The sequence below is a fragment of the Festucalex cinctus genome, chromosome 15 (genome assembly GCF_051991245.1).
Source record: "Festucalex cinctus isolate MCC-2025b chromosome 15, RoL_Fcin_1.0, whole genome shotgun sequence".
NCBI classification, from domain to species: Eukaryota; Metazoa; Chordata; class Actinopteri; order Syngnathiformes; family Syngnathidae; genus Festucalex; species Festucalex cinctus.
Genome location: NC_135425.1, coordinates 18,210,604 through 18,230,739, shown reverse-complemented (window position 1 = coordinate 18,230,739; position 20,136 = coordinate 18,210,604). Strand labels below are relative to the sequence as shown.

General features: G+C 38.1%; 1 protein-coding gene across 9 annotated transcripts in view; it reads right to left on the bottom strand.

Moving 5' to 3' along the window:
- Window positions 1–15,235: 15,235 nt before the first annotated feature.
- Window positions 15,236–20,136, bottom strand: part of vav2 (vav 2 guanine nucleotide exchange factor) — a 156,913-nt gene continuing 152,012 nt past the window's right edge. For all 9 annotated transcript variants that reach the window (XM_077496440.1, XM_077496444.1, XM_077496442.1 and 6 more), the window contains 2 exons: window positions 19,893–20,047; window positions 15,236–18,277 (listed from right to left, as the gene is read on the bottom strand). In XM_077496440.1, the coding sequence (XP_077352566.1) occupies window positions 18,230–18,277; window positions 19,893–20,047 (203 nt within the window). In that variant the 3' untranslated portion in view covers window positions 15,236–18,229. The remainder of the gene's footprint in view (window positions 18,278–19,892; window positions 20,048–20,136) is intronic.

Sequence of the window (20,136 nt, the reverse complement as noted above, 5' to 3'; positions counted from 1 at the left end):
TTTTTTTTATTAATTGTTGTTTCTGTAATTGTCATTACTTTCAAAACTTTTGCTTATCTGTCAATGGCAGTGCGGATGTTTGTATACAATAAACTAGCAGCCACAGGCTGCTAACGTTGGCTTGTTTACAGTGCTAATAATATTGTTAGCTAGTGTTGTTAGCGCTGCTATTTTGTTGAAGCTGGATTGTATTCTATGTGACTACATGATCATAATCCCGTTATTGGTGTATCTATCAAAGATCAATAATCTTTTTAAATTACCTGAATTAAGACACATTGAAAAATTGTAATTGGAGGATAGTTGCTCCGATATAAAACAACATGGATATGGAATTATAATATGATATTTTGCAGTAGTTTCTGTGAATTCAGAAGGTTCAGGCTTGAAGTCCTTAAAAAAAATGGACAATGATCACCATTCACCATCTTTAATTTAACATATTGATTGAACAATAGCTGAAAAATAATTGACAATAATTAACGTATTCTTATTCCCATCCACAACATCTCCTGCCTTGTCTCTGCTTTTTTGGGGGGAGTGGCAATGTCTCAATGATTGGCTTTATATTTTCTTTTAAGACCCTTGTCTCCCCTGAGTGATATAAGTCCGCAGCGTGACACTTTGGAATCAGAGCTGCCACAGCAGCCCATGCTGCATAATTCAGCACCGTCTCATTAAAGTTCCTGGCCATGATCCATTACTCTGAGTATGAGGCTTTGACTGACGGTGCTGTTGCCAGCTTAGTAAAAAAATAAATAAAGGCACAAAACCCGACCTACAGATTCAGCAGCTTCACTCCTTGCACTGCTGGAATAAAAACACTCTTTCAATCCAGGTGTGACATCAACCAGCATGATTCCTTTTCAAAGATTGAATCCAACAAGTCAACACAATATTGGTTATATTAATACAGTCGACTGCGGCCTATTCACCTGATCACATTTTTACCAGTGGAACCAACCCTCAACTGTTCGCTTAGATATCTGAAATTTAGTGTTATGTCCTATTTTTTGTAACACTGCCAATGCCATGAATAATAAGCAAGTAGTAATTGCTGTCAAGAAAGTATGTTGATATGATATATCTTGATCTTTGCATGCCAGAGAGGCGCTACAGTTAGCTAGGGCAGCGAGCAAAAATTATTATTTCTTAATGCCAATTAGCATTTTGATGTGTTACCATGGTAACATGCATACACAATTCCATTGCACATTTTCTAAATCAAATAATTTTTAAGAAATTATCGTTAAAGGTAGTGCTGTAAGATGAGTTCAGAATAGTACTGTATCATTGTTTTTGCCTTTTTTTTGGCACTATTTGAGCTCAATAAAATGTTTTATGGCAGTCACATTCAAATACAAATCTTAAAGACATTTTTTTTTTTTTTTTTTAGGTCGGTCAGGCCATGTGATAATATTGTAAAAAAAAAAAAAACAACAACAACAAAAAACAAAAAAAACAATGACCAACACAAGATGACAGAATGTAGCCTGACAGGTTCAAATCCAAATCTTAAAGAATTTTTTTTTTTTTTTTTTTTTTTTAGGTCGGTCAAGCCATGTGATAATACTGTAATTCTAAAAACAAATGCCCGTTCATTCAAAACAACAACAAAAATATTAAGTTAAAGAAAATATCTTTTCCATTTCATTTTATATAAATTAAAATAAAAAGTAGAATTTATTGTCAATGCACTTTAGGAGTACAGCACTACACTTTACAGTTACATCCTATCAAAAGAGACATTAAAAAAAAAAAAAAAAAAAAAAAAAAAAAAAAAAAAAAAAAAAAAACCAATGACCAACACAGTGTGACAGAACATGTAGCCTGACAGGTCACCAAAAGCAGCACCCAAATTTCTCAGTTGATAAGGAAGGGGGAGGGAGGGAAAAACAGCACCATACTATGCTCCTGTAACATCACATTATTGATTTTTGAGGGGAAAAAAACCTCAGCAAACAGCCAAATGAATACACAACAAAGGACTTGAATATTTGTATATGCGAAAGCAGGGAAGCGGGGTAAAATATGACCCATGTCATGAATCAAAAGCAAATATATCAAGAGGAACACTTTTCTTTTAAAATATAAACACTAATAAAGCCAAAGAAGTGCAGATATATTTCTATTCTATTATTCAGATGATTCACAGCAATGCTCTACTTCTTGATTTTTTACTTTTTTTTTAGCCGCCCTTGAGAATCTTACATCTACTCCCACAAATGCCACTGTGTGTGCTATTCATCAAAGTATATTTCCAGCCTTATCTTTAAAGTGGCATTTGAGAGTTACTCGAGTGGACTCAATTAAAAACTCAACAGTTTGTCTCAGTATTTGCTTTACCAATTCGGTAGTTTCATGAACGAAAGGTCAGCATTGATGCACGCCATCATCACGATTCGCTTCTCACTGCCAACCACGAACAATATCGTGATTTTGTCCTAACACACTAATTCCAAGTCTTCCAGGTAACATTCGTTACCCCAACTAAAGTGACTTCCACGTCACAGAGCTGCAAAGAATCAGGTAAATCCATAATTTATCCACATGGTTGCAAAGTCTGCCAATGTTGACGAAGGTGGGGAGAGAGCAGGATATTAAACGCTCTGCATCAGTGAGAATTGCATTTAACGAGTCGACAGACATGCGAAACACACACTCACCTGCCAAATGAGGAAGGGAGGTGGTAATCATCACTCCGTGACAATAATATATCGAGGTCCCTGTTACTCTGACCCTCTCGGAAACCTGCTGAAACATTGAAATAAGAATGAACGTTCACTGAACATGAATACACGACTATAACGCTAGTAGTGCGCAAAATAATGTTAGTTCTGGTGCTGTTTTCTCCCTCGTTCTGCTCTCTCAACTGAAAATAACTTCTAAGCAAAGGTTTTCTATCAATGAGGCGCTGTTACTGACCACTCGAGTGCCATGGAAGTGAATGCCCCCGCTAAGACTTGGATGTGACCCATTTACACACCTACATTGGGTTGCTCATTTGGACAGGAGTGGACAAGTCTAAGGGCAAAGCAATGATAAACCTATTTGCTGCTGACACTGGGAAGTCAAGCCCTATTTTAGCAAGCTAAATTATTTTTTTTTTTAAATCGAGCCTTGTATCCCACCATAATATTGAATCATCCTGTAGTGACAAAAATATCCTTTAACTATTGAAAAGCACATTATAGGATTGAAACATAAAATCACTTTTAGCATAACCAACGAAAAGCTATCCTGAAGGTGCCGTGGTGGCTTCTCAGCCACTAAATTGAAGGAACCATTGAGGCAGGAGTGACATCGCCTGCACAGAAAAAGATCTGTTTTCCAACCAAAGGAGCTGTTATCTCTGTGTCACACTTCATTACTCCCTGAGTGAGCTGTCATTGTACTCTACCTGCCATATGGCCTCCATGGGCCTTTTTCGAACTAGCATGTCCACATTGTGCCACAAAAGGTTGGACGCCTCCCTGTGGAGGTCAAGATGGGTTCAGGAGCTTTGACGTTATTCCCCACCCACCCGCCGCCCAACATAGAAAGGCCATTTGTGTGCAGAAAAAGTATGAAGAAAAAAAAAAACATTATGGGTCTCTTCATGGCAGCCTTGAGGGAACTTTCCTGATAAATGCTTACCTATGCATTATTGTGCAATTAAATTTCTTGACTTGACCATAAATGACTTAAGAGGAGGCCACCTTTAATCCTGAATTTACTGCATCTGCCCTGTTGTCACGCTCATAATTTAGCTCATAATAATTTCTCTGGGAAGTAGCTTGAATGCCCTGATAACTAATCCCCACAGATAAAAACTGGAGGAGGAAATGTGCCAAAGACACACAAACAACAAAACGATGTCAACAGTTACTTACTTTTCAGCCACGGACAAATTTGGACAAAAACGCAAAACCAAACAGAGAGGCATGTGCTGATAACAAAATAAGAGAAAATCCCAACTGAAAACAAAAAATTATAGTGGATGTGTGGGATAATAATAATAATAATAATAATAATAATAATAATAATAATAATAATAATAATAATAATAATAATAATAATAATGGCAACTAGCCCAGGGTGTCCCCCGCCTACTGCCCAGAGCCAGCTGAGATAGGCGCCAGCACCCCCCGCGACCCTTGTGAGGAATAAGCGGTCAAGAAAATGGGTGGATGGATAATAATAATAATACTACTACTAATAATAATAATACTACTAATAATAATAATAATAATAATAATGTTGTATTTTTGATTAAATGCAAAAATAGTCTTCTTTCATGAAGGACCACAGAAATCAGTGAACAATTTATGTTGATTTTGCTGAAATCGGAAGATTTGGACAGTTTTAAATGGGTAAAATGGTTCTAAATATGATTAAGCGATTATTTAAATAGTTGTCAATGAATATGATTATCATTATTTGTCGATTAATCAATTAATTTTGACAGCTTTAGTCTGTGCGGATGACGAGAAACGTAAAAAAAAAAAAAAAAAAAAAAAAAAAGACAGACGAAACACTGACAGAAGTGGGTTTTCATCCTTCAGTGTAATCGTCAAGTACTAACAGGCCTCTATAAGTCCATCACTGACGGAATGCCCATCCGGCGGTCCAAAAATAGTGATGAAGTGATAACAGAAGCGTAGTTAAAATAAAAGGATGGACTGGACTTATGATTACAGTTTGCTGACGATGACAGAAAGGTGTCCTGCTGCTGACGAATGACGGAAATTCCCAACCTCTGATGATGATGATGACACTAACAACAACAATGCCTTTTTGATATAGCACTCAAAACACAGTCTGTGGAAGCATGTAAGCTACACTGCATAAATCTCCTCACAAGTGCGCTCCTAATAACTTGGCACACACAATTCCCTCAGCACAAAAAGGTGACGGCTCAAGGAAGTGATAGCAGAAATAACAATCATGAGTCACTGACGGTGTAGTGATTCACTTGCCTGACTTCCATACAGGCATTGTGAATTCACCCGCCTGACTCTGGGAAGCATGTGAGCTGTACCTTAAGCAGTCTTCAGCAAAGGCAACAGCCGCAAGCGTGGCCGCTGGCCAAGGACCAGCCTGCTGGATAGTCCAAGCTCTTCTGCAAAAACGGGGAGAGTGCTGTAATAACGTCCCCTGTAATGAGAGTGCTATGAAAAGTTGAATTACATAGCTGACCACCACACGTGGTCTGCTGCCAAAATGACTCTTTGCTGGCTAATCAATAAACAGCAGGCATGGCAGCCACATCATTGACTGCAATGACTTGGGGCTTTGATGATTTCGTTAATCATCAACGATAGAAGTTGAACGTAGTGTAACATGTCTTCGTCCATCAACTGGATTGTCAGAAGTTGAACATTGTTGTCAGTTTTCTTGGTGAAATTTGGTATATTGCATTCGCACCCTTCCTCATGATTGATGTTGGTAATTCTAAGAGACAGGGTTGGAAACACGGATGGCTTTTTAGCCCGCAGTGTAGGAATCTGAAATGTGATTTGACATTAGGCTCAGCCTCACTGATCGTCTGCACTTTGACATTTCGCGTGCTGAAAAATACCCTGCAGCAACCAAAATATAGGCAAGTTGTCGATAAATTTAACACACATAGAAGTAAAGAAAATGAAAATCAAAGTGACAGGAGTAAAGGTTAAATAACGTTTTGGGAACTCGTGTTCTTGATGCAAAAATAAAACTTCTTGAATACACTATATGCCTCATATTATACATGATGTTGTTTACTGTGTTCCCTGTGGTTATATATTTTTTACCTGTTACAGAACTTCTATACTTTCTGCTGTTTTCTTGCAACATGCATACAAGAAAAGCTTCTTGTCTTTTTCTTTACTACTTAAACATGCCAATATAGGATCTGGAGGGATTCACGACGCATACTGTCAAATAAAATCCAGGCCTCACCGTGACAAATATTGTTTCCCTAAATAACTTATTAGAGTGCTATCTCGAAATACAGGCTAGGACCTGACTTTAAAAATTGGAAGTGAGTAGGAGGAAGGACAGTGAGTTAAGCTGGCTCAGTCCCAGACAAGTCTGCTGTATCAGCTGGATGTTGTCAATAAAAATGTTGCTTCTCTTGTGTCAAAAATGAGTCTGCTGTTAGGTAGGGGCGGCAAATAAGTATTCAAGTGTTTCTCCACAAATTATTGAAAGAATCCCCATGAATTTAGCATCTTACTTTGTTATGTATTTCAATTGATTGACCTGGCTTGTTCACAAATGGGTTACGAATCCATTTTTTCCTGCCTCCTAGGATCTTTTATGATTGTGAAATAATGCTCAAACTCCTTTGAAAGCTGTGACAGGTGGTCATGCACCATCTGGGCGAATGAATGTCTGACTCAGTCTCTTCTATAATCCCTGTTACTGAGTGAAGCATGTCAAAAATCCTCATGTTCACGCTCCTTCTCCCTAACTCCAGTTAGGCTTTTGAAAGCAGCAATCTTATCTGACAACATGAAAACAGTTATCATTTTTATTCTTGAAGTGAGAAATGAAGTACACTGAGCAGGTTAAAAATGTCACACACAGGTAAGCAAGGTTCAAAGCAACATCAGTTCCAGTGGCGACTGATTCTTAAGATGTCTCAACAGGGACTCGTAACCACGGAAGCATGGAACTGTCAATGTGGAGTAAACCGTTTTGACTGGGCTGTTATTTTAACCTGTTGGTAAAGTCGTAAAAGTCGTTCGCATGGCTTTACCAGGATGCTTTTAAAACCGTTCTAACGTATTGGTAAAGCGAAGTTGTTCGAAATTCTTGGCGAAGTTGTTCGAGCGTCTTGATAAAGTCCTTTGAACGACTTGGTAAAGTTGTTAGAATGTCTTATTAAAGCTGTTGGAACATGTTGGCGAAGTCGTTCGAAAGTCTTGGTGAAGTTGTTCGAAAGTCATGGCGAAGTCATTCAAGCGTCTTGGCAAAGTCCTTCGAACGACTTGGTAAAGTCGTTAGAACGTCTTATTGAAGCTGTTCGAACATCTTGGTGAAGTCGATCGAGCGTCTTGTCAAAGTCCTTCGAACGACTTGGTGAAGTTGTTAGAACCTCTTATTAAAGCGGTTCGAACATTTTGGCGAAGTTGTTTGAAAGTCTTGACGAAGAGAGTCTTGGCAAAGTTCTTCAAACGACTTAGTAAAGTCATTAGAACGTCTTATTAGCTGTTCGAACATCTTGGCGAAGTCGTTCGAAAGTCTTGGTGAAGTTGTTCGAAAGTCATGGCGAAGTCATTCAAGCGTCTTGGCAAAGTCCTTCGAACGACTTGGTAAAGTCGTTAGAACGTCTTATTGAAGCCGTTCGAACATCTTGGCGAAGTCGTTCGAAAGTCTTGGTGAAGTTGTTCGAAAGTCATGGCGAAGTCATTCAAGCGTCTTGGCAAAGTCGTTAGAACGTCTTATTGAAGCCGTTCGAACATCTTGGTGAAGTCGATCGAGCGCCTTGTCAAAGTCCTTCAAACGACTTGGTAAAGTTGTTAGAACGTCTTATTAAAACTGTTCAAACATCTTGGCGAAGTTGTTTGAAAGTCTTGACGAAGAGAGTCTTGGCAAAGTTCTTCGAACGACTTAGTAAAGTCATTAGAACGTCTTATTAGCGGTTCGAACATCTTGGCGAAGTCGTTTTAACATATTGGTAAAGCCATTTGAACATCTTGGTAAACCCGTTCGAACGTTTTGGCAAAGGCGTTCTTAAGTATTGGGAAAGTCGTTCGAACGTGTTGGAAATGTCGTTCAAACATTTTTGGCAAAGTTGTTTGAATGTATCGGTAAAAAGTAAAAACAGCAAATAGAGTGTGCATATTGTTGAGGTTCTTACTAATGATTTTAGAAAATGTTGAGCCCTTACTAACTCTTTGTTTAACACATTCACTGCCAGCCCAGAAAAAAAAATGCATCATTTGACGTCTTTTTCCGTCAATGGCAGTGAATGAGTTAAATGACGAGGAGGACGGGAGTTCTCCAATTATGCTGTGCCTTCCTGCATTTTGATTTCAAAACCACCATGTTCATAGTTCACCTTCATGGTCTTAATCGGAGTAACAGCATCCACGACACGAGAGCTTCCAGGTGAACTCGAGCATGAGCTCCATAATATACTTTGTGGTCCTTTAATATTTGACTACCTCTCGTAGAATCTGCTTTTGGTTTTGACCAAAGAACCAGTTTCACTGCCCCGCAGACTGTTTGTTTTCTTTGTCTTTCAAACCGTGTGAAATCAGAGCTCTAACGAACAAGAGAAAGTATATGCAGGAATGCACAGAAGCTGATGTTTGTCCTCATACGGGTTGATGCAGATCATTTTTGATTTGGCTTTTCGACTAATGAGCATGTCATATTAATGTCTGTTTGGCCTCAAGGTGACTGATATGCTGTCGGGGCAATTGAGATATGGACGACTGAAGTAAAAGAACTGTTGTATTTTCTCATTAGGTTGTGCTGGAAACGTTCTGCTCAGTTTTGTGTAGGGATTGGTGGTAACAAAGGATATGAAATTTTCTGTTTTTCAGCTGAATTTGGACCTCCCATTAAACAGGTAAGGCAGGTGGAACAAACCAATTACAGAATGTTCCATTGAAGAGGAGGGGGTGTATTGGAAAGCCTGATGCTTTATCGTTTTGTTTTTTTGTCTACAGGTTACATGTAGTATCAACCATGCAAGCTTGCCTATTGCTGAAAGTAACTGAAAGAGTTTTGTGTGATACAAAAACAAAACCACTCGAAAGATTTTGTTGCAGCATCTTTTTACAGCTTCCCTGAGAATTCAAGAAAATGAGGTTCAAACAGAGCTGGAGTTGTTCGAGAACACTCTTCTCCCCCCAGCTGCCCACCACGGATGCATTTCTTCTTAATTTACACAAGTCTCTTGAGCTCAGGTAAGAGCACAAAGTAATGAGAACATTTCTTAACATATAATGTTACTATGTACCTGCAATGTTTTGGATGCCATAAGATGCTGCGGTGAACAAAGCCTGCTTTCACAGCGTAATTAAGCAGCATGAGCGCATTGTAAGCCTCAGTGGTCTAACTTACGTTGTGTGTTACCATGGCGCTCAGGTCTGTCCAATCAGGATAACAGAATATTCCTTGTGGCGGCTGCTTCTCTAATTTTCATGGGATTTGAGCTGATGCATGTTTTTGTTTGGGGTGCAATCCTATGAGACTACACTTATTATCTTTTCTTACATCTCATCTCTCTATAGTAGCTGAAAATGTGCGTGCTCTTTCCAGTTATGCTTTTGTTGGATTAAGACCTACCTTTAAAAAAAAAGATATATTAATACTTAGTAATGAGGGTAGCAAGCTGGCTAGTTAGCGAGCTAGCAATTCAACAAACCGGCTCGTCGGGGTGCGTTTCCAGCAAATTGACCACCATTATGTTTTTTGAGTTCAAACAGTACACGCAATACGTAGCTTTATACATGTCACTCATCTGCTAACTTTTGAGCCCGTGGCACACTGCGGTATGCTGCCAAACTCCACACACAAACGCAAAAATGATCACAGTTGGCGACTCACACCTGCACATTGAGCGATTTGATCTATAGGATGCCCTGTGATATTAAACGGTGAGCCTGTATAGGCTTTTGAGGCTGCACATACAGCATATTGCACTTTATCACTTTTATTAAACCATAAAACGATAGACTAACAGTCGAGGAAGAAGCAGATTGCTACAGTGAGAGGACATGGGCAAGGATAAGAGAGAAAAGTTGGGATATATTTAGAGACTAACTCCTATTCACTTGAATATACCCGTGTGTGTATATTGGCCTATCGTTCACGTATATTTTGGAGAGAGAGACTGCAAGCTTCGCTATTTCATCCACAAGTACATATGAAATTTTATTGTTAAGTTACATTTTATAGTTAATCATATAGTTAATTTCTTGGCCATTTTCTTCCCTATCTTTATACTACTTTTTTTTTCTTGCAGGTTTATTGGCAAATCTACGATGCAGAAAGTTGAATTTTGAATAGCTACTGCCACCTGTGGCCGAAAAATTAAACTACGCGCCCCCTTCTTAGCGTACACATGACGTCACATCCGCTGACAGAGGGAGGGAAATTCGAACCCGAATCTAGTCTGAAAATTATTGGCCACAAGCTTGCAAATAAATGGGCTATTGTAAAGATATTTTGGGGCAAATTGTTACATAGAAAATAAAACATTAACGAGACAACTTTCACTGAAGCTATTTCCACTTCACTCCACTTCCAGAGTATAACATTTTTCTTGAATGTCAAATTAATGTAGCCTGCTTTGATAGTCTGTCAACCAATGACTTTTTACCTTAAGTAAGATGTAAATGGCAATGCAAAATAAAAATAAATAAATAAATAAAAATCTTTTTTGGTTTTCTTCTTCCAGCTAAGCCGTCAGTGACTAAGTGCTGGATGGAAAGACCGTGTCGATGCACTGCCAGTCTGCTAAAGGGTCTACTCCCCTAAAACATACATGGAGCAGAGAGACCCGCGGCCCCCTCCCCGATGGAGAGCGATACAGAGTAAGTGTGACCCCTGCTGAAGTCACAATGTTACTACATGTCACAGAAGGCAAGGGAAGGCCTTTGTGAGGTGAACAAATGCCGTTGGAGCTCAGCATTGCCGGATTAGCCTGAAAGCGAGCAGACGTAAGTAAATGCACTTCATCACCACAACAGCCATGTTCTGAATTATATTCTATTAAGTCAAAACAAATATCAACATATAATATTCAATTGTAATTTTTTTTTTAAGAGGTTGGATATCATTGGATATCAGCGTTGGTCACCCTCTTGTGACCATTTTACAAACAGGAACTAGAAAAATAAGGAATTATAAGAATATAAAATTGACATTAATTTCATGCAATTTTAAAGGGAAATGCTATATTGTGTGTGTGTGTGTATATATATATATATTTTTTTTATTATCTGTCATTGTTTTTCTTTTCTTTTTTTTGAAATTTTATGTATCAAAAGTACTAGTGGTATCGGTACTTGGTTTCATCTGGAAAAAAAGTGATACTGAGTTTTGTTTATTTGAACAAAAATCTGTCAAATGACAAAGTTAACTCTTTGACTGCCAGGCGTTATAAAAATAAAACAAAAAAATCCACAGTGCCCGCCGCTTTTGAGCATTTTAACTCATCTTTCAGGGCAAAAAGAATATTGTTTGCCTTTACTACATATACAATGTGGCTACGAAATGAAAGATCGCATTCCATTCATTGGAATTTTTCTAATCATCATGAAACGTCTTTGGCAGTCAAAGAGTTTTAAGGTATATGCAATACATACTGTTATTATATTTTGAGCTAAAGGGTTGTTGGGATTTGACAGAGGTTGTCCTTGATCATCAGAATTCAGTTGGGGGGTGGGGCTTTCCACACAGAGTAAATCTGTACGACCACCTGAAAAGAGCACATTCATTTTGGAACAAAGCCGCTATTTTATCAAAGTGTCTTACATAATACATAGAAATGTCAAATCATAAAAAAAATCAAAAAAAAAAAATCAACAGTTCTCAGCCTTGAATTAATTTCAATTTAGAATGCCACTGACTGACATGGAGACATTCCAGCTGGCACCAAATAATCATGAGAAGGGACGCTGGACAGATAATAAGGGAAAATCTGGCTGAGGTTAAAAGATATCATTAAACACCAAGGTTGGATCGCAAACAAACATAGCAAGCACCACAGAGTCTGGATCATATGAGGCATTTCCAATAATCCCTCTCATACAGTTAAAAAAAAAAAGGTCATACAAACATCAGAAACACCTCACAGTATGATGCAATGCATTTTTCAATAAGACTTATGATGCATTGTGCCATATGATGAACATGAAAATGCTACAGTAATTTTGTCTAAGTAATTTCTGATTTTTGTTTGTAGTTTGGCTAAGCTAAGCTAAGCTTATTTGGCTATTTTAACAATAAAAATACACAACCCACTTTACCTCTTTTTTTTTTTTGCCTCCCAGTGATATACAGTCATGGTGTAAATACCAGGATATGTTGTTTTCCCACCATAATTTCATTCGTAAATATTTAAAATTTCTTCTGAAACAATGACAATATAAAGTGCTTGAATAATTTATTCGCCCACTTTGTCGATGTGACCATGCAGCACTTTTATGTGAAATGATTTTATGTGAGCTGTTGACCTTTTGCCATTAAAAAAAAAAAAAGAATGAGGAAATTAAAAATTAAATTCACCTCAATCCCCACATTTGACTGGGCACATTGTCTTTGAACTGTCAAAATAAATCAACCAAACCATTCAACCACTAAAACAGTTTTACTGTTCAAGAAATGCAAGTAAACAACTGATCAGAATCTGATCATTTGAGTAGTTTGATGCTAAATGAAGAAATGGGTTCCATTCTGGGGCCCTACTGTTTCCAATAAAGTCAAGAAGCATTTATTTATACACAATTTAGAGAAACTGAGTGTCTTCAGTGTGTAACTTGTTACAATTTGTCCAATCAAAAGCAGCAAATAAAAAAAGACAACAACAAAAATACCATGAAGGAACGGCGGTAACCACTTGAACACGGCCACCTCAAAAAGTTCAGAAAGTAGAAGAGGAAACATTTGGAACAGAATGCAGAAAGAAAGACAAGCACCTCCAGGGATAAGATTCTGTCTCTGACCTCTCATTTTGACATTTATGTGACAGCATTTCTCCATTTTCAAAATAAGTGTCCTCCAAGCAGAAAAAAAAAAAAAAAGACGAAGAAATAGTTGTGGTTCACAAGAAGTTGAGAAAGGCCCACGTACTTTCAAATCAGACATTGAGATGAGCAGTGTGGGAGGACAGAAGACAGAAGCACCTCCAGCCACGAGCGTGACATGTGACCTTCTCCGTGTTTGTGATGTGGAGCGAAAAGGCTCATGTGAGAGCGATAACGTTCGTTCCTCTCATACGACAACAGATTTGAGAGGTAAACACAACACTGCTCGAATCGAAGAAAATAGCGGTGAGTCATACAGGAAAAATGTGTTCCAGTATTGTATTCTCTGTCTAAAAAAGTAAGGAGACAAATAAGACGCTCAAGGCCCCACTGAATATTAACTATGACAAAAGAAGACAGCAAAAAATGCAGATAACGAGATGCAGGATGACACCATAACTCACAAACTGCGTCTCAGTTACGGTGGCAAAGCCGCCATCAATTTGATCTTGACTTCGATGTTACACCTTAGCATCAGTAAGAAATACAACCGTCTTGTCGACTTTTTTGCTCCAATGCTCCCGTATAGTGGTGGATTAAAATCAACTTTTTTTTCTTTTTTTTTTCCCCCCACTGTCGTAGATACAACCAAAATTGAAGAAGCCTAATAAACAAGCCGGGGCAACAGATACAAGGAAAACCGAAGAGGACCCGGAATTAAACCCTGCGGAACACCATATGTGAATTCATGTTGCACATGTTCATCCGACCACTTTCTTTTTTTGCTCGTTCTAGTATAAAGGGATTACAATAATAAATAAACCACACGACATACTCACCAACCCCTCCTGGGGTTCGATTGAACCCTGACTAAGAACCAAGTATTTCTGATAAATTGATTTGTGGCGTTCATGCATAAATAATAGTCATCTTGAGTTAAGTAATGAGGTAGAATAATTAATATTTTATTTCCACCTACGCTAGACAAAACACTGACTTTTAAGCCACATAGTTTAGCCCTTGACCTGCACAGTGATGGGAAATTATGATTATTCATCAAAACATCTCAGCTGATCCAGAAAGGTTTTACCAAAATGAATAACAGAGTTTCTCGGTTTGACTGTTGACATCATACTGTGAGCTTTCATTCCAATACAAGTTATTCAAATATTTTTTTTCTTGAACTGTCTTCATAATGTCAACGGTTCTGAGCCAAGATATAAACAAAGCATGTTCTCTATCAACGTTTTGTTTTTCTCTGCAGAACCGCCCAGTGAGCCGCAACATGACTCGGCACAGCGGTCAGCGCCCACATGTTGATTACAATCACGTAGACAGCACGGAGGTCAATCATGTGGCTGATGGAGACACACAAACTGCTTCAATCAGCGACCGTGCAAACAAACCGCTCAAAAACATACCAGGTGAGGATGACAGTCACTACATACAAACTTAGGGACACGATTCAAAATTACATTTCAAAACCTCAGCACATACTATTTTGTATTTTACATTTTTGTTGCCAGTGAAAAATGTAAAAAAAAAAAAAGAAGAAAATGTTACATTACACAAGATATTTAATAAAAGGTTTTGATAAGAACAGTTTTCCTGATAATTACTACATCCATTATATCCCATGGCAACATTCAACATCTGAGCAAATCAGTACGAGCATCCAAGCAGGTGCCATTACCACTTTTATCCACAAGAGGCAATAGTAAGTCTACATGATGCTACTTTTTAGGGCAATGTCCATTTTAAACTTTTTTTTTTTTTGCAACATTAGCCTTAAAAAGAAATGGCTAAAAGATATTTTAATTTGGAAAAAATAACTCCACTTTTTCACTTACACATACTTTCTTGGAGCTAATTACTATTTTCCAACTAGCTGGGATTTTGGTGCTATCTTATGGCATATTAAAGAGTTACAGACCGAGTTGAGGATCGGGAGAAAACAAACAAACAAACAAACAAACAAACTTGCATCTGTGTGACCAGTAACTTTAATTTATTTATTAAATTAATATTCTTGAATATTATTCGGGCTGTCAAACTCCTACTCTGCACTTCACCACATGTATCAATAATATAATTATACTTTACAAGTCAACTTACAGTGCAGGTTCCTATTTTCTATTTGCGCCCCTATTCAGGTTCACTGCGCACCTATTCGGGGTGGGAGTGGGAACAACAAAGTTATGCTGGGGCCGGGCCGGGGGGGGGGGGGGGGGGGGGGGGGGGGGGGGGTCACTGTATTTCTTGGTTTGCATTGTATTACAACTTAGATCCTCAAGAGGCAGTAGTGAGCTCATGGCTCTTCATACCAGCAGTCAGAGCAGGGGAGTCAATGGCATCATACGAAAGGTAATAATAACATTTTTACAAAAACACAAATCAAAATGTATCGATTATGCATGTGTAATATTCAATAAAATACGTATTTAAGTTTTTACGTGCATAATTTTTTGTCTGAAGGTAGCAGAGGCCAACATGACTGGACTATACTTGTACTGCATAAAGTGTTTCTCAAAAATAAACTATGCTGCTGACACACACAAAAAAAGAACAAAATTTGAAATATTTATTCCATGATAGACCTCATTTAGAAATATTCAACCATTCAACAAAAATGTACACAATGACGTACATATTTTTCCAGGATGTACTGACAGGAGTTGAAATATGAACAGCTACATGCATTGGTTTGTTCTGACTCAAGACAACTTGAAAGCCTCCTCAACTGTGCCTTTGCCTGAACACATACACACACAAAAGAAAATCATTAAAACATCTAGAGCTGATTTACTGGTTGGCATTTGAATTTTCGGGGGCTGGGTGCACACTTCCAAAGATAAAAAAAAATAAAAAAAATCCAATACTAAATATTGAATGTACTGAAATGTGTTAATTTTTTTTTTTTGGTATTTAATTTGATTACCCACTTCAATGAACATTTCCAAGTTCAGAATAAACACCGTTGATAGTTGCAGGAGACATAAATGCTATTCCTCAATTACCCAAAATTAGGTCGCAAAGTCAAAACTGTCAATAAATATTATGATGTGTGATTAAGTGGAAATACAAAACCATGTGATACCTCCGGACAGCAGTAAGGAAACACGTATGCCGTTTACACTCTACATGGCCGTAGATCTATGCATAGAGTGCTAAACAATCAACTGGAGGTAAATTCAAACACTTGGCACTGTTATCACACCCCCACAGTTTTCTGAGTGTGTGCAGATTACAGATGATTAGCTCACGCACACCCGTCTTTTATGGCAGTTTAATTGTCATCAGTTGACACGGCACCAGCCAAAGAGGATTTCACATGTGACAACTGGGAGGGAGCATTTGGTCACCTGATCATCTGTCAAATAAAAATAAGGCAGCATACGACAGAAATAAAATTCCATGCAGACAGTAAAACATGGCCATCATTGGTTATTGGTTTAAAGGAAAAAAACAAAAAAACAAAAACATTAGCTGGAGTGGTGAAGTGGTCTTGTTTCCTTTCACCTCCTGCTGATATTTAGACTGTGATTGTTTGTATAATGTGTGTTTCCCCTGCCTGTGCGTTTTTGTGGTGCAATTCCACTTGTTAATTCGGTGTGGGGTTGTTTTTCTTCACATTTTTGAATTCCGAGATTAGAGCAGATGTGTCCAGCCAGGTTTTATTGAGGGCTGGTCCGGGAGCCAATTATCCACAATTCCAAACGATTTCCCGGCATCTAAATTTGGTAATCAAGGCTCTTCCGTTGAAGCAATTGGTGGACTAAGTTAGGGATGAGGACCACCAATCAATTAGAAGCACACAAATTAAAACGAATAAAACAGCCATGAACTGCCGTGGACCGTAACACGCCACACTTAACTCATTCAAACCCAAAAACGTGTAAACACATTTTTTAATACTTTGTCCTTCACTCTCAAAAATGTATTTACATGTTCTTTATGTTCTTTTTTTATTCAAGAGCATACAGAAGGCTTTGATGCAGCTTCTGACATGAAGAGGTGACTTAAAGCAATGGTAATTATTTAATAAAACGGCCAGCAGGTGGCAGCAGAATATAAGAGATTATCCAGGGCCATGTTGCAACAAGTTGTTTTTGTCAGTGTTTTCACCAGGAATGTGAATAATGATGAAACTTAGCTATATTCTAATGCCAATTGCTGTAAATGGAAACAGATAAAAATATACTTTTTTTCTGATGAAAGAAGGGACTCTAATCTTTCTTTTGGTAGGTTCGATATTTTTATAGCAATAGAACACAATATTCTGTGGGCCTTGCAAAATCAGTCAAAATCCAGTAAAACAGCCGGGAGGGAGTGAAGGGGTTGCTTCAGTGAAAATGGCTGGGATTAAGATACAAAACAAAAACAAATGATTAAATAAAAACTAATCCTAAAATGTCTTTTGGGACTTCCCACCAGAAAATCCAACCCAGCCAAGATTCATCCCGAAAATAACAAACAACAGGTGCCCAATGGAATGGTTGTAAAAACCATCCTGGACACCTCTACTCGAGGGAAAAAATAATTTGGGATCTTAATATGTAATCTCTAATCTGGGAGACAAACGTGCGGGAAAAAGAAAGAAGAAAAAAGAACAAAAAAAAACACCGAATTTACTAACGAAAGTGCACCACCAAAACCCACGCCATTTTCCACGCATCCCGTGTCTACCACAGATCCCGAATCAGCCTCCAAGCAATCATTGTATTTATTGGGGGGGGCACCCTTGACTGTAATTCTGTGACTCCATTGTGACAAGTTATAGTAAATTCTTCCACTTGTTGCATTGAGTGACTCAGCGGCCGAGTTTTCCTCTTCACACAAATGGTCCTTTTAGGGATGGCAAATGTTCTTTACTGGCTGATGTTGAGGTTGAAAGCAGTCTTTGAAAGGCACCGAACTGTACATTGGTGTTTGTGTTTGTGTGTGTGTGGGCTGCACATGGACACATGCATGCATGAGAAGCCAAGCCAGTCAACAAAGTCGTTTCCCTCCACTGGAGTCAGCCCACAAGGCATCACCATGACAACTAAGGCAAAATCTGTCAATGTGAAAAGAAAAAGAGCATCGTTTTTTTTTTTTTTTTCCTCTCTCTCTTTGTTTTCTTTGCAGATTTTCTGCTGTTGCGAAATCCCCACAATAACCATAGTCATGATAATAATCTCTATTCAATAAATTATCTATACTGTACATTTATTTCACCTCGCAGAGGTCTGCAAGTTCTTTCCCCCCCCGGAGTAAAGCTACCAACAGTCACAGCCTCCGAAGATCACACAGCGAGTGACGTTTGTCCTCTTTTCTATACAGAACTGAAACGGGGAATCCTGTAAAACAGGCAAAGCTGAGGCATACTTGAAGACGGGGGACTTGGCGGAGAGGTGCTTGCGATCCAGCAGAAGCATCAACAACAACAACAACAAAGTTTCTTTCCTGGAGAGAGTGAGGCGTTTTCCTCTGAGATCAATCAGCAGATATATTAAAGATGCTTCCTGATTTTTTTTATTTTTTTTGTTTTTAAGGGTGCCAGGTGGGCAACATCCAGGCCCTTACTGGACTCCTTCTTCATCCACATATGTTGAAGGAAACCATCCAATCTGAAAAAACAAAACAATCATTTATATTCAAATTATACTGGACACGTGACATAAATTTGAGTGCAGTAGTTCAGCTTTCCATATCTTATAGACGATGATGAATGCATTCTAATTGCTGAACTTATCAGCCACCTATATATATATATGTGGCAGAAGGATATTTGCATTATTTTCATATCACTGCATGCTCAGATGGAGCAGCCTCATCCATCTTCCTTAAGGCTTCACACAAAGCAGTACTTGAGCTGTTGCTTAGCAACAAAGTTTCCTACTTGTTGCGTGAGTGAAGTGAATATTGAACACTTAATATGGATGCTCGAAAAACAGCACAAACATGGTGAAGTAATCATTTAGTTATGTTTGATCATGGGAATACAACCAGAATGAATAATAATATTATGAGTCAGTTTCCCTAATTACAGTTAATAGCTCAATCTGCTCGTCAATGAATGACCAATTGTTTGAACTCTATACATTGGAAATTGAGTAATTGATATTCCCAACAAAGCAGGAGTTCAAGGTTAATTTCTCTTTTTTTGAGAAGGAACCTCAGTGGATTTGCATAAGAGCAGTGGCAAAAGATGGACAAATAAGAAAAATGCATCCCCTCATAAATGTTGTGCTAGTAGCGCAAGAACAGGATTCATTTTGAATGAATCGTCAAAAATGTTTGTCATTGTGGTTCTTAATTTTTAGTACAATGTTCTGAAACCGTTAAACTAACTAAATGTTTCTGAACTAACTAAATGGTAAAATTGGCAAACATTTTTAAATGTTGCTTAAATTCATTTAGTAATGATTTTTGTGCATTCAGGGCAGAAAAACAGTATCACACAAGACCACCAGAGGGTGCTAGGTGTCTCTCAAGTCATTTACCACAATAGGAATGAGGATAAGAGTAACCTTACCACAATGTAGTTACCATATGTGCAATATCAATTAAAAAAAAAAAAAGTAGAAGATAAGCTATCAGTTAGCATAGCTTAGCCTAACTTCTTGTTCTTCTTCTTCTTCTGCTTGTTTTGTTCCCTTCTTCTTCGGCTTCTTTTGTTTCTTCTTTTTTCTTTTTCTTCTTCAGCTTCTTTTGTTTCTTTTCTTTTCTTCTTTTTATTTCTTCTTCTTCTTATTCAGCTTTTTTGTTTCTTTTTCTTTTGTTTTTTTTATTTTTAATCCAGTACAATACATTTGTCAAGTACATTTAAGTTGTATTTAACTTTAATTTATAATAATCTGTTAATATAATTTTCTTATTTTGCTGTATTTAAGTTAAACTGCAGTGTGATTTTTTTTTGTTTTTTTTTTGCTTTGTTGTCGGTGAACATTTGCACTTTCTGCGCTGTATTTAATTATTAGTGATTATGGTGGAGCTCCAAGAGCTTTTTTGAGTCTGTAATTGTGTGTACGTTCCTACGTCTTGTCAATGTTGCTCTGTGGACACATTGTACGTCAAGGGTTGTTGGTCCCCACCAGTTTTGTCCATATAAAAATGCTACAGAATCCTGTGTCTAAACAGCCAGCAACATTAAAATTGTTTTAAGATGAATTGATTTGAAATAATTCACATTGCATTAAAAAGATAAACACAGCGACGGTAAAACCTCTGAGGCTTACTCACCCGTCCATTGGCCTCGCCCTTCCACCATCCCTGGTCCCCACCAATCTTGCTGTATATTTTGACCACATCTCCTTCTCGCAGTGACAGTTCCCTCATGTCCCGCGCCGCAAAGTTATACCTGGCCACCGCCGTACTCACGACGCGAGGCGTAAACACTGAAAATGTCACAAAGATAAAAACGAAGCTCAATTTATTCTTTCACGACACTTCACCGCTTGAGGGGAATTGGAAAGTGGCACGCTAA